Source organism: Aegilops tauschii, chromosome 5, assembly GCF_002575655.3.
Source record: "Aegilops tauschii subsp. strangulata cultivar AL8/78 chromosome 5, Aet v6.0, whole genome shotgun sequence".
NCBI classification, from domain to species: Eukaryota; Viridiplantae; Streptophyta; class Magnoliopsida; order Poales; family Poaceae; genus Aegilops; species Aegilops tauschii.
Window position 1 is genome coordinate 54,834,211 of NC_053039.3, and position 14,489 is coordinate 54,848,699.

Here is a 14,489-nt window from a genome sequence, read left to right on the forward strand (position 1 = left end):
TGGATCTGACGACTCTGCTAGAGTTGCGAAGCAGCTGTAAGCACCTTGAAGTTTCAACTGAAGTGGAGAGAAGAATTCCTGATTCCTGAACATAAATCCCCAGTGATTAGAATCGAACCCACTTGATAACGACCAGCCTTAGCAACGGCGTTCTTAGTTTCCCGTACTCTTGTGAAGATGCTAAGGATTGTTGTATCCAGGTATGGAAACTTAATAACCGTGCAAGTTTTTCAGTTACCAGTTACCACCTGCTAAAATCAGAAGTTCTGATCTAGAATGTGTACTAGAATCACAGTTTAAGATCGGGAAACCTCATCCTTGATCGTTCTATTCAAGATCGGCATCCGTTGGCGTCAATCTTCCTCCGGGATCTTCCATGGCTGCAGCCTGCGAGCAACAGCACCCAATGACTAGATTCATCCAACCAAAAACACAAATCACGAAGATCCAGAACAAGAAACGGAAGGTCAAAGGTACAGTAAATAACGGGGAGGTATTGATAGCGGCCTATGCGGCGGCGGCCGAGGAGAAACTCCCGGTACGGTGCCTCTTCCGGCCGGCTCCTGGCCACTGTGCTCCGCCGCGCTGCAGGGTCCAGCGCACACCCTAGCCATCAGGCCCTGGCCCTAGCGGCTGCCGCCGCAGGCGGTGCTAGGCTGGAATTCTCGCGTGAAGGAACCAAAGAAGATTTGGGATCGGTTGAGGACTAGAGAGAGGGTGGCTAGCTATAAGACTGGTGAAACAAACTGTAACAGCCGCGTGCGAGGCTGGCAGGGTGGGCCACCCGGTTAGCGGTGGAAATTTGAATAAATTTGGTAGGTAGGGAGGTGGGTTTTTGCTATCAATACAGTATAGACGTCTTTCTCACGCAGCTATTAAAGCGAAAATAATTTAGAAGCCAAGCACCGAATCAATTTGAAAATCAAGTCATTAATACAATTAATTAGCCAATAATTACTTACTCATATAATTAATTAGTTTACTTTAAATAAAGTTTTTTCCACACCGAATTGATTTGGAAACCAAGTCATTAATACTATAATTTATATCTACATATATATATATATATATATATATATATATACCTAATAATAAAGGAGTTATTGCTTCTGGCGGTATGTAGAAAATTACCTCCATAGTTGCAAAATATCACCTACCAATGCCATCTATAATTTATACAAAATGTTTCACACAAGAGAATCCTTGCCCGAGCCGGCCATGTAGTAGGAACCTCCTATACTGCGCTCTGCACGTTGGGAAAAGACGCAAAGTGCCTGTTCGGGCCGGCCCATGCCTGGATAGGCTGTTTTTCTATTTTTCTATTTTTTTGCTTTTCTACTTTAAATAATTTGGGACTTCAAGAAAGTTTCAAAATTTTAAGAAAATAATATTTTTGCAATAAAAAGTTTTAATAAATCATAAATGCTTGTGGATTCAAAAAATATTCATGATTTTTTAAATGAATGTTTGCTTATTCAAAAAATGTTCGAAATTTTGAAAACAAATGTTCAAAAAATCAAAACATGTTCTTGATTTTTTTAAAAGTTTGTGTATTAAAAAATGTTAATGCAATTGAACAAAATGTTGGCAATTCAAAAAATGGTCATGAATGGAAAAATATCCTAAATTTTTTTAAAATAGTTTGTGACTTACAAAATAGTTTATTCATTCATAAAATGTTCGCTGATTCAAAAAATGATTATGCATTTCACAAAATGTCCGTTAAATCAAAAAAAGGTTCGTGAATTTAAAAAATTGTCCCGTCAATTTGCAGAAAAATGTTCGTTGATTCTAGAAATGTTTTACGATTCAAGAAAATTGTTCGCAATTTTGAAAAAAAACTATTTGGAATAGTATGAAATGTTCACGAATTGAAAAAATTATTGTTTTTAGAAATGTTTGAAAATTTGTTAAAGTGTGCATGGATTTGAAAAATGTTCACGATTTCAAATATGTGCACAAGTTTATAAAAATGTTCATGATTTCACAAAATTGTTCATGATTTAACGAAATTGAGAGCGATAATGTATCTCGGTGATGCAGGAAAATATGGTCATAGCCATTGGAGATTATGATTTTTTTCTCCCGTTGCAACACACGGGTCCTTTTGCTAGTTAATTAATCAAGCAGACAGTTAATTAGACCTGTAGAGAATTAAAAGTATAGTTTTTTTTCTAACTATGTATTTGCCCGTGCTTGTTACGAGGGCAAAATAATTTTTAACACAATAATAATAGATGAAAATACATTAATGAGCCTGTCGCGGCTGCCGTCGCATCGTCGGCGCCGACAACTTGTCTTCTTCGATTAAGTCGGGGAGAGAAGGATATATACGAACCGCGTTTCTAGAAAAATCCAAAAAAATTCGAAACCCACGCACTCTTAAGTGATTTCATGCATATGCATGATCTCCTAATCCTAGTGTGCATGCGAGCCAATTCACAATCAGGTGACAGTTCCAACATAGGATAGACATTAGGCGCGGTGGTCCTTCGTGAGGGAGCCCCCGATGTTGCCATGTCATTTCTTATTTTTTGCTAACTCATCATTTTTGTTTTGCCTCTGCAGGGCAGGGGACGACCATTTCCTTATCTTCTTTCGCTCCCGTGGAGGAACATAAGCTTGCGCGCGGGGGTGGGGCGGTGTTGGCACCATGCTCCTTGTCATGCTCCACATCCATATCAAGCTTATTTTAGCTCAAGCTGACTCCTTGTCTCTCTCTCGATTTTCTTCCCCTTCATCAGGTTCCAATGGAGTTTCCGCAGTGTCATTCGGATCCTCCTCCCCTCCTCCATGCCGGCTTCAATAGACGTACGCAATCGTGGGGTGTAGGCATTGCCACACCGTATCGCCAGCGTTTCGATCCGCCCTCCTCTCATAGGGGCCCTCCTGCCTGAGAAGCACTCCCACGACCAAAGTTTTGGTTCCTCGACATGCTCCTTCTGACCACAACCATCCATAATCCATACTCGATTTCCTTCGAGTTGTCTACTCTGTCGCCATATTCCTCTTTGATGTGACCCAAGACACCACGAACCTTGCAAAAAAATAAATCCTATATTTTCATATTTTATGAGCAAGTATATTCTCTCTTTCCCATTCTAATTTAGAGGTGCAAAACGGGTTATGCAAGTGCTATCTTGGCCCTTAATTACTCTCACATAATTTCCTTCATACACCCTAGAAGGGTTCATGTCCACACTCTTTACATGCCCAATCCTCCTTGGGTTGTGACCGATAAAGATCCGGGAGATCGTGGATCTCCACCAAGACATGAGTTATGTTACCCACCACGCCCCTCGGTCTACCCCTTTCGCCATACTCTTCTACGATCACCATTAATCAACGGAAGATCCATGGCCCCTGGTGTGTTACCCGATTCCAGTTGCCCAACCAGAATAACTGGAGCACGAAGAGGTTATCATCCACCTCGAAGAAATTTGTTTTGTTAGCAGGTCGCCATGCATACTTATGGTATCCTTGAAGGCATCGACACTGAACGTTTCTAAGGTGTTAACCCTAGCAACAACAAAGCCATCTTGCCTCCTTAGAGAGCCTCAAGATCTCTTCCTCGCACACAAACATGTTGTGAAGCTCGAAGACCTTCAGAGCAGAACCAGAGGCAACCTGTTAGTACATGCGGCAGCTGCTGCCTCTGGCGACACTCCTTCAAAAAGTTTAGAGTTCCTTCGCCTACTTCCGGCACCGCCGCCTGTCTGCATCGTCTCGGGTGGCCTTAGGGCCATGGGTCGCGGTGGATCCCGACCCTTGTCGGCAAGAGGGCTCCATTTTTAGAAATTTCTTTGAGTTTTGTTAGAGTTTGTGTCCTACTCAGGAAGGTGAGACGGCGGAGACTCTCTGAAGATGGAATAAGGTTCTCCCCGTCTAACCCCCGTTCTGGTGGTGCGTCTAGCATCGTTGGTAGGCGTGTGGAGATGTGTCTCCGGTGGATCTTCTCAGGTCTGGTCATAGTTCGTCTACGTTCGTGTGTTTTCAAATTGGATCCTTTCGATCTACACTAGTCTTCATCGGTGGCGGTTGTTGTTCTGGTGCACTGGTCCTATGGGGCCTTAACATGACGATTGCCCGACTGCCTACTACAACAACATTTGCCCGGCTCCGGCGATTGAGGGGCAATGATGGCGGTGAGCCTTCGGCTCGCTTCAGTGCTTGTAGTCACCGGTAGGTGGTCTACGAATCTGGATGTAATTTTTATTATTACTGGTGGTTGTTGTACTACCATGGTTGAAGATGAATAGATTGGAAGTTTTCTCGCAAAAAAAAAAATTGGAGAATTTCAACTTCATCCGCTTCATGGCTTCCTCCAGATCAATTTCATTTCCCTCCTTCTTCCTCCCCGAGGATGCGCCCCCAGACGTCTGGGATGCCGACTTTGCTATCCGATCTAAGCACACACCAGGAGACCCCCCCACCCCTCGAAAAAGCAGCGATGCCGAGGTTGGGTGGAAGGACAATGCTGACCAATTACTTAGCCCAAGCACGCGCTAGGATCGGGGAGAGGATGGTGTGGAGAACGGCGATGGAAATTGTCGACACTGGATGACATGCGAGTCGCCGGAGTAGGAAACCCCTAGGGGTATAAATATCCTCTATAAGTCTTCCAAGTCTGAAGTTGCTGAAAATGAAAAGGGAACTGGTCGTTTGGGACAAGTAAATGCGATTGTACTATCTTGATGTTGAGCTGGTGGTTATCTGGTACGTACTTTGGGCACATTGGCCAGGCTGAGGTCAATACCACCAACTTTCCTCAGGCTTAGAGAGAAAGAGAGAGTTCCCTAAAAAAGAGAGAGAGCGGGGTCGTGAGAGAAGAGGTAACCCTAATCCCCGAATCCTCAAACTTTGTGTGATATACTATTGTTGCTTTCGTTGCCATATGAATACAAATATCCCTAAAAAAGTGGAATATATAACTCCCAAACGACCAGTATTTTAGAAGTTGCATGCGAATGTCCTCTAGACTGTAGGATATTAATCACAAATCTTGGAGCAGGGTACACAGCCACGTCAATGCACAAAGTCGTTTGGGAATCAGTCCATCCGTCCCGAACAGAGTTGGCCAAATGGGCCGTCCCGGCACGGCACAACACGGCCCGTGCTAATCATGCTTGGCACGGCACAACCCAATCTAGAAAAATAAATAAGAAAAGCTAATCGTGCCATGCCGTGCTGGTCTGTATGCCCAGCCTTCAAGCCCAGGCACGGCCCCTAGTGTGCCGCGTGCCGGGTTCGGCCCATTTAGCTCATGTTGTGCTGTGCCTGGTCCGCACCGTGCATGTGTGCTAACGGGTCGGCCCAGTTGGCACGGCCCATTTGATCAGCTTTGGTCACGAACACCACCTCCCCTCTCCCCCACTTCTCTGCCCTTTTTTCTCCACTCCTCTGCCCCAACTCACCGAGGCGACCAGATCCCTGGCAAGCTACTTCGCCGGAGAAAATTACACGATAGTACCATAATTAGGGTGGTGGTGGCGGATTGGAACCACTTTTTATAATTTTTACATGTCAGTACCATGTTTGGGGCAGCCTGTTATAAAATAGTCTAAACCGCATATAACAGTGTATTGAAGTTGTATCTGACCTTTGGGGCCCTCCTGTCAGGTTCTGACGTGGCATGTTCTTTTTCCAAAAAAGACCCTTACCTCTTATTTAATCACCCATCCATCCCTGGTTTGCTAAAAATGCCAGGTCCTCTTATTTAATCACCCATCCATCCCTGGTTTGTCACAAAATGCCAGAAATTTTTTTAAAAAATAATCACGAGCCGAGCGCGCTGCCCGGATCCGAACCCGCGTTCTCAAGTTCGCCACGCAACGCTCCTTGCCATTGGGCTACAACAACCTTCCTATCGTAGTGCACGTGTAAGTCCTTTTATAGTTTGAGCCATTTCGTTTTCTTGCGCGTCTCTTTTATCTTTTCTCAAATTTTTGGTATTCTTCGCGCCGTACGCAGTGTGCGTATTATATATAGAGACAAATCATCCACATATATATACATTGTGTATTAAAAAATGTATGTGTACGATGAACATTTTTATAGTACGGAAAAAAATTATACAACGCACGCTGGCCACTGCGTCACTATTCAGACTCGTTAACGTAGCAGGCACATACCTTTTTATGCTATTATCATTGACATGTGCTAGCCTTTTTAACTGTTCCCTTTTTTGTATATGTCTTTTTTCGGATTTCTTTTATCTATTTTCAGATTTAGGTTTCTTCGGGCCGTATGCAGTGCGTATCGTGTATTGAAAAATTATACACATTATGGACAGTGACATAAATTATATAATATACCAAGTACTAAAATTATGGTCACTGCATACTATTCAAAAATTATAGTTACCGCGTATATATTGTATGATGATCTAATGTACAATATATGATGTGTATTTATAAAGATAACATACAATATGTATATTGTCAACATTTTTTCAATATATGATACACACACGGCATACGGCCGAAGAATACCCAAGACTAAAAAATATAAAAGAAATCTGAATAAAAAACATATCAAAAAAATGGAAGAGTCCAAAAGGCTAAGACATGTCTAAAGTGTATAAAAACATATATGCTGTCTGTGTGAACATATATGTTTGTTTGTGTTTCCCTATTTACAAAAAGTTCACCGTATATTTAAAAGATGTGTATATTAAAATTTTCTTATTAAATGTTATTAGATACTGAAAAGGGTTATATGATATTAAAAAAATGATCATCACATCATATAATTAAAAATATGTTCATTGCATCATATATTACAGAAGTGTATCGTATTTAAATAAAATGTTCGTCACATCATAATATATATATATATATATATTTAAATACAATGATCTTATTTAAATATAAGATGAACATTTAAATATACAATGACCTTTTTCCGTACTATAAAAATGTTCATCGCACACATACATTTTTTAATACACAATGTATATATGTGTATAATTTTTTCTATATATGATACGCACACTGCGTACGGCCCGAAGAATACCAAAAATCTGAGAAAAGATAAAACAGACACGCAAAAAAGAACACGAAAAAAAAAACAAGTACAGAAAAAAAACGAAATGGGTGAAACTATAAAAGAGTGTACGCGTGCACTAAGACCGGAAAGTTGCTGTAGCCCAATAGCAGGGAGCATTGCGCTGCGAACCCGACGTCGCCGGTTCGAATCCGGTCACCGCGCTTGGCGCGTGTTTTTTTTCTTTTAAATTTTTTTCCTGGCGGGGCCGTTTTTAGCAAACCAGGGATGGATGCGTGATTAAATAAGAGGTAAGGGTCTTTTTTGGAAAAGAACATGCCTGTCAGAGGGCCCCAATGGTCAGATACAACGTCAATACACTGTTATACGCGGTACCACCGCCCCAATTGTGGTACTATTATGTAATTTTCTCACTTCGCCGCCGTGCATGGTCAAGGAAGATGAAGAGAAGTCATCGGTGGGAGGTGCTGTTCATGGGGAGCGATGGCGGCAGGCGCTGGAGGTTCTCTCGGGTGCGACCTCGGGGGAACCGAGCTGCACCACCCACCTTTTCTGCCCACGTCCTCCATCCCCTTCCTTCCCGGCAAAATTCCCTGGCGATCCCCGGAGACGGTGATGTGGCCGGTAGCACACGGATCCAGCGATTTTTTCAACGCAACATGGATTTGGTGGCATGGTCAACACACGGAGGCGGCGGCGGCGCAGAGGAGCCGTGCGGAGGAGTGCACGAGCGTCCGCCCTTTTTTAGATTTGGGTCGCAGTGCGCCCAACACGGGGCCCGCTTGGCGCTTGTTTTTTTTCTTTTAAATTTTTTCCTGGCGGGGCCGTTTTTAGCAAACCAGGGATGGATGCGTGATTAAATAAGAGGTAAGGGTCTTTTTTGGAAAAGAACATGCCTGTCAGAGGGCCCCAATGGTCAGATACAACGTCAATACACTGTTATACGCTGTACCACCGCCCCAATTGTGGTATATTGTGTAATTTTCTCACTTCGCCGCCGTGCATGGTCAAGGAAGATGAAGAGAAGTCATCGGCGAGAGGTGCTGTTCATGGGGAGCGATGGCGGCAGGCGCTGGAGGTTCTCTCGGGTGCGACCTCGGGGGAGACGAGCTACACCTCCCACCTTTTCTGCCCACGTCCTCCATCCCCTTCCTTCCCGGCGAAATTCCCTGGCGATCCCCGGAGACGGTGAAGTGGCCGGTAGCACACGGATCCAGCGATTTTTTCGACGCAACATGGATTTGGTGGCATGGTCAACACACGGAGGCGGCGGCGGCGCAGAGGAGCCGTGCGGAGGAGTGCACGTGCTCCCTGCGCAAGCGTCCGCCCTCTTTTAGATTTGGGTCACAGTGCGCCCAACGACCCATTTCATGTCCGCGCGTAATTTTTTAAAAAGGCTCACGGCCATAGATCATGCCAGCGGCCATGTTGTCGCCCTGGTTTTGGCGCTCCAGCGCGCGGGAAAGCATTGTGCGTGCGGGGAATAATCGGCCTAGCGCGCGCTGGTTTTGGCGCGCCGCGTCCGGCGCGCGTTATTAAGAAGGCGCTCCCTGCACACTCTGTCCGCCGCCCACTCGCATCGCCCCTCTCACTAGTCTCGCCGCCTCTGCGCCACCATGTCGATGCGCCACCTGGGCGCTTTGGATTTTCGCGGAGTCCGCGAGCGCCGCTCCGGCGCCTTCTTCTCCGAGATCTGGTTTGGCGAGAAACGCCTCGGTCTCGGCACCTTCGACACCGCAGAGGATGCGGCCCGCGCGTACGACGCGGCGGCGTGGCGCCTCCGGCGGCCTCGTCGGAAGATGAATTTTCCCGACGTGTCGACGAGCCAGCGGGCACAGGATCTCGCACCTCTCCCGCGGCTTTTCACCGACGAGGATCGTCGTGACAACCGGAGGCGGCAGCGTCGCCTCGCCATCGCTGAGATGGACGAGGAAGCCATGGCGGTGTGGCGCGAACGCTTCCCGCAGGACATCGTCAACGAGCGTCAGTTCTAAAAGCAAAGGAGGATGGAGAGGGAGGCGAGGAGGACGGAGTGAGCCGCCTATCGGGAGGACAAGTGTGCGCGGAAGCAGGCCGCTCAATTGAACATGAAGCTAGGAGAAGCGTCGTCCTGGGACTCCGAGGACGAGCGGTATGTTGACGCCTACATTCAGAGGTCGGAGGAGGACATTACAGAGTCGGAGTCGGAAAACGACGAGTAGTTGATCTTTTCTTTTATTTGTCTATGTTAGAACTATCTATGTATCCTTTTTCTATCGGAAAAAATGGCCGGCAGCGTTGGCGACAAAGGAGGCGGGCGAGGGTGTACTGTTGGATGGGGAGAGGCCAATGTGCCACCGACCAGTGGGCTCGGGGAGGGAAGAGGGCGAGCGCGTGCACGTCCGTCTCGTGTCCGCGCCGACGCAAATCCGGCTAAAAATGGGCCGGGAATGGGTCGGCAGACGGACGAAAAGCGGACGCGCGTCCGTTTGGGTCGGCGCGTTGGGCCGACTTTTCTGTCCGCGCCGACCCAAACGGACGGGAGCAGACGAAATGGGTCGCCCCATTGGAGTTGTTGTTACTATCTGTCGGATTTTGGCTTCTGGCAAAACCCTTGAGGTTCGGACACTGGGGTGCGCACGAAGATTTCCCCCTACCTAATGACACCCTCAGCCTCACCGCGATCTCAAAGCCTAGCTCGACGAACCCGCAACACAAGAGACACGAGATTTATACTGGTTCGGGCCACCATTGTGGTGTAATACCCTACTCTAGTGTGGTGTGGTGGATTGCCTCTTGGGCCGAGGATGAACAGTACAAGGGGAAGAACAACCTCCTGAGGAGAGGCGTTCTTGTGCTTGGTGGGTGATACGTCTCCAACGTATCTATAATTTTTTGATTGCTCCATGCTATTATATATTCTGTTTTGGATCTTTAATGGGCTTTATTATACACTTTTATATTATTTTTGGGACTAACCCAAGGCCTAGTGCAAATTGCTGTTTTTTTTGCCTATTTCAGTGTTTCGCAGAAAAAGAATATCAAACGGAGTCCAAACAGAATGAAACCTTCGGGAGCGTGATTTTTGGAACAAACGTGATCCAGAGGACTTGGAGTGGACGTCAAGAAACATACGAGGTGGCCACGAGGCAGGGGGCGCGCCCACCCCCCTGGGCGCCCCCTCCACCCTCGTGGGCCCCTCGTGGCTCCACCGACCTACTTCTTCCTCCTATATATACCTACGTACCCCGAAACCATCGAGGAGCACCACGAAAACCTAATTCCACCGCCGCAACCTTCTGTACCCGTGAGATCCCATCTTGGGGCCTTTTCCGGCACTCCACCGGAGGGGGCATCGATCACGGAGGGCTTCTACATCAACACCATAGCCTCTTCGATGATGTGTGAGTAGTTTACCACAGACCTTCGGGTCCATAGTTATTAGCTAGATGGCTTCTTCTCTCTCTTTGGATCTCAATACAAAGTTCTCCTTGATATTCTTGGAGATCTATTCGATGTAACTCTTTTTGCGGTGTGTTTGTCAAGATCCGATGAATTGTGGGTTTATGATCAAGATTATCTATGAACAATATTTGAATCTTCTCTGAATTCTTTTATGTATGATTGGTTATCTTTGCAAGTCTCTTCGAATTATCAGTTTGGTTTGGCCTACTAGATTGATCTTTCTTACAATGGGAGAAGTGCTTAGCTTTGGGTTCAATCATGCGGTGCTCGATCCCAGTGACTGTAGGGGAAACGACACGTATTGTATTGTTGCCATCGAGGATAAAAAGATGGGGTTTATATCATATTGCTTGAGTTTATCCCTCTAGATCATGTGATCTTACCTAATGCGTTATTCTATTCTTATGAACTTAATACTCTAGATGCATGCTGGATAGCGGTCGATGTGTGGAGTAATAGTAGTAGATGCAGGCAGGAGTCGGTCTACTTGTCACGGACTTGATGCCTATATACATGATCATGCCTAGATATTCTCATAATTATGCACTTTTCTATCAATTGCTCGACAGTAATTTGTTCACCCATCGTAATAGTTATGCTATCTTAAGAGAAGCCACTAGTGAAACCTATGGCCCCCGGGTCTATTTTCCATCATATTAATCTCCTGTCAACAAGCTATTTCTATCGCCGTTTATTTTGCTTTCTTTACTTTTAGTCTTTATCATAAAAATACCAAAAATATTATCTTATCATCTCTATCAGATCTCACTTTTGCAAGTGGTCGTGAAGGGATTGACAACCCCTTTATCGCGTTGGTTGCAAGGTTCTTATTTGTTTTTGTAGGTACGAGGGACTTGCGTGTGGCCTCCTACTGGATTGATACCTTGGTTCTCAAAAACCGAGGGAAATACTTACGCTACTTTGCTACATCACCCTTTCCTCTTCAAGGGAAAAACCAACGCATGCTCAAGAGGTAGCAGTGGGTGTGAGGCTGGAGTGGACCCAGATCAAGATGAGCTGAGGCTCAGTTCGAGATGAGTTGCCTCCTACTGTGGTGGCTAGTCCTATTTATAGAGGCATGGTCCTCTTCCCAAATATTGAGCAGGAAGAGATGCCACAGCGGCTAATTTGAAGGGGGACAACTAGTACAAGCTATCCTGACTAAAGGTGGTCTTCGCCTGCCAAAGGCTCTGGTGGTGACGCCGTCTTGGGCTCCACGGTGACCTTCGTCCTGCCGTCCTGCTGGTCTCGGTCTTGTTGCAGTGATAAGGAAACCTTTGCCTGATGCCTCGGTACTCCTCACATGCGCTTGCCTCCTTAGCACCAAAGAGAAAACGAGGACACTGTGCGCGCTGGCGCCCGCCTGGCCTTGGTCGTCATGGCTTACGTCATTGGAACCTCGCGAGGTTCGCCTTGCCTTGATCTCTCCGCCCCTCGCGAGTCCGCTTGGTGAGGCTGCCCCCGAGGAGGTCTTGTGTCGTCCGCCTCGCGAGGCTTGGCCCCTCGCGAGGGTCTTGAGCGTTTGTTGGTGAAGACGGGCCGTACCGGGCCACGAGTGGAGCCACGCCATGGGCCGCAGGCAGGCAAGTATGGGAACCCCCGTTCCCAGAACGCCGACAGTAGCCCCCGGGCCCAAGGCGTGCTCGGACTTGGCTTCGAGGCGAAGCCAAGGGGCAAGTGCGGAGCGCCGCAGGCCCCAATAGCCTGCGGCCTTGGTTGACGCGTGGCGATTGATTGGACGTGGGCGTCTCCGCTTCCCCACGCTTCCTTGGCAACTGCCCGTCTGACAAAAGGCTGCCGCGGGCAATGCTTGCCTTCATTGCTTCCTTTCGCCTTGCTCCAGATCCCCTTTCTCGCCCCTTGCTTCCGAAATCTCCAGATCCGCTTCAACCCCGTTTCGAGCTTCCGACCAATGGCGCCCCGAAAGGCCAAGGTTGCTGCGTCGCCTGCTTGGTACGAGCCGGCTCTTGACACGCCCAACGTCTCGGAGAAGAACCTCGCCGCCACGCGCCTGCTGACGGCAGGGGAGAGCAATGAGAAGGGGAAGACCGAGCTCCGGGCCGGCTCCGCCGAGCTGGAGGCCCAAGGGAGCACCTTCTACCCCTTCTTCATGAGCGGCGTCGTCGCGGGCCTGGTTCCCCCTTTCTTCGACTTTTTCTATGCTGTCCTCCGCCATTACAGGTTGCAAGCTCTCCATCTCCATCCCAATTCCATTCTTCTCTTGTCGATCTTTGCTTTCTACTGTGAGGCGTATGTCGGCGTGATGCCGTCCGTGGCTCTGCTACGCCACTTCTTCTTCTTCCTCCGCATCAACGAGGGTTGTACCTCCGGGTGAGCCAACTTCATCGCGGCCGGCAAGGCCAGCACGATCTCGAAGGCTGGGAAGAAGGCCGACGGCTCCAGGAGCAAGTGGGTTATGATGGACGCCAATTTTATCCACCCACGCTTGAGGTTGCCGATGGAGATGCCCCAGTCTAACGAGTGTGGTCTCGCGCGAAGCTGACTGATGACCGGGCGGTGTCGGTGCTGGAGAAGATGAACGCCGACCTGAAGCCGGGCAACGCGAAGGCGGCAAAGCTGACGGGGCCATGCTCCCGAGGGAGTTCCTGATGCTGCGGGTGGCCCCACTTCAGGCGCGCTCGCGCCCCTTGTGGACGCTTGGGGGTGAAGAGGAGAAGCTTCTCCTGAGCCCGGGAGCCTTGTCTGACGAGGAGCTGGCTGTAGCTCTCCGCCTCCTAGTCGGGGACGACCAAGAGTATCCGCCGAGCGCCATCGTTCCCTTGTTTCGTTGCAAGGATGGGGCGCAGGTCGCGGCTGCCATGCCCACCTTCGACGAGCGTGTCCTGGTGCCGCCGGCGCCCCTTGTGGTCCTAGAGGCGACGACACCGGTGGACGTGTCTTCTGACTCCCTCAAGGAGGAGGAAGAGGAGGAAGACGGGGAGCGCGACTTGGAGGCGACCCCCGAGGGGATGGGGGAGACCTCCCCCTTGAGCAAGGCTGACATCCTCTGCACCCTTCCTAACGACGACGGGGTCGACGTACCCCAGGAGAAGGAGGAGCCGCCCGTGATCCCGACGAGGGGCAGGTCGGCACTGATCTCCTGAGATGCTGATTCCGCTCCAACGCCGCCTAGAGCCGCTTCCGTCCCATCTGCTGCTCCTGGATCCCGTGCGCCTGCGCCCCAGGCTAGGAGGCTCTCGGGCTTCAAGCTTAGCAAGAGGAGGGTGGAATACACTGCGGTGGACCAGTAAGTGCTCTTGCCTTGTTTCGTTCCTGCTTCTGCTGCTTGACCTTGACGCTTCTCCACCGTGCGATTAGGCCGACGCCTGGGGCGAAGAAGAGGAAGGAGGATACGGTGACACCGCCCGGGGCCGATACGCCCGCGGCGGCCGCACCTCCCTCCACGGGGAAGGGGAGCGACGACGCTCGCACCTCCCCAGCCCGGTCGTCCTCGCGAGGCCCGGAAGGGCGTCCTCGTGAGGAGTCAACCCCCGTGGCCCCGCTGGCTCTGGAGGCGCTGATGTTCGGCGCGGCTGCTGAGGTCCCCAAAGCTCAGGAGCTTCCAGTCTCCCAGGCCATGGTGACGTAGTCGCCTCTTCCTCCTGTTGCATTGCTGATTCTAGGTCCTTCCGCCTCCCCTGACGTCTTGGAGCGTGCCCTTTCTGAGATGACCCGGCTGCGAGAAGATCTTTAGGGCGCCGAACCCCACCTGGTAGCTGGGCGCCTGGAACTAGTCTCTGGCTGGCTTAGTTCTGACGTGTCCGTTCGGGCGGCACTGAGCCAGGCCGCGGTGACCTCCGAGGGGGAGAAGCAGGCTGCCTCCCAGGCAGCAGCTGCTCGCGAGGCGGCACTGAAGGACGTCGAGGCCACCCAGGGTCGCTGCCGGGTGCTGGAGGCCGAGCTGAAGACCATGCGTGATGAGCGTGCGGAAGAAGCTCGTGGCCGCAAGGCGGAGGAGGAGAAGATGAAGGCCCGGGTGGACGCCATCAAGGGTCGCGACGCAGAGCTGGAGCAGTCGGCGAAGGCGCAGGCCGCTGAGC

General features: G+C 49.4%; 1 protein-coding gene across 1 annotated transcript; it reads left to right on the forward strand.

The window, feature by feature from the left end:
* The first annotated feature begins 8,621 nt into the window (after positions 1–8,621).
* LOC109787563 (ethylene-responsive transcription factor 3-like) lies at positions 8,622–12,713 on the forward strand. Its single transcript, XM_040389283.1, has 2 exons — positions 8,622–8,886; positions 12,631–12,713. Exons 1-2 carry the CDS (start codon positions 8,622–8,624, stop codon positions 12,711–12,713), a joined length of 348 nt encoding a protein of 115 aa, XP_040245217.1.
* Positions 12,714–14,489: the final 1,776 nt, after the last annotated feature.

Coding starts and splice junctions, on each gene's coding strand:
- LOC109787563 (XM_040389283.1), top strand. CDS start 8,622: ATGTCGATGCGCCACCTGGGCGCTTTGGATTTTCGCGGAGTCCGCGAG. Junction 8,887..12,630: donor TTTCACCGACGAGGATCGTC/GTGACAACCGGA, acceptor CCGCCATTACAG/GTTGCAAGCTCTCCATCTCC.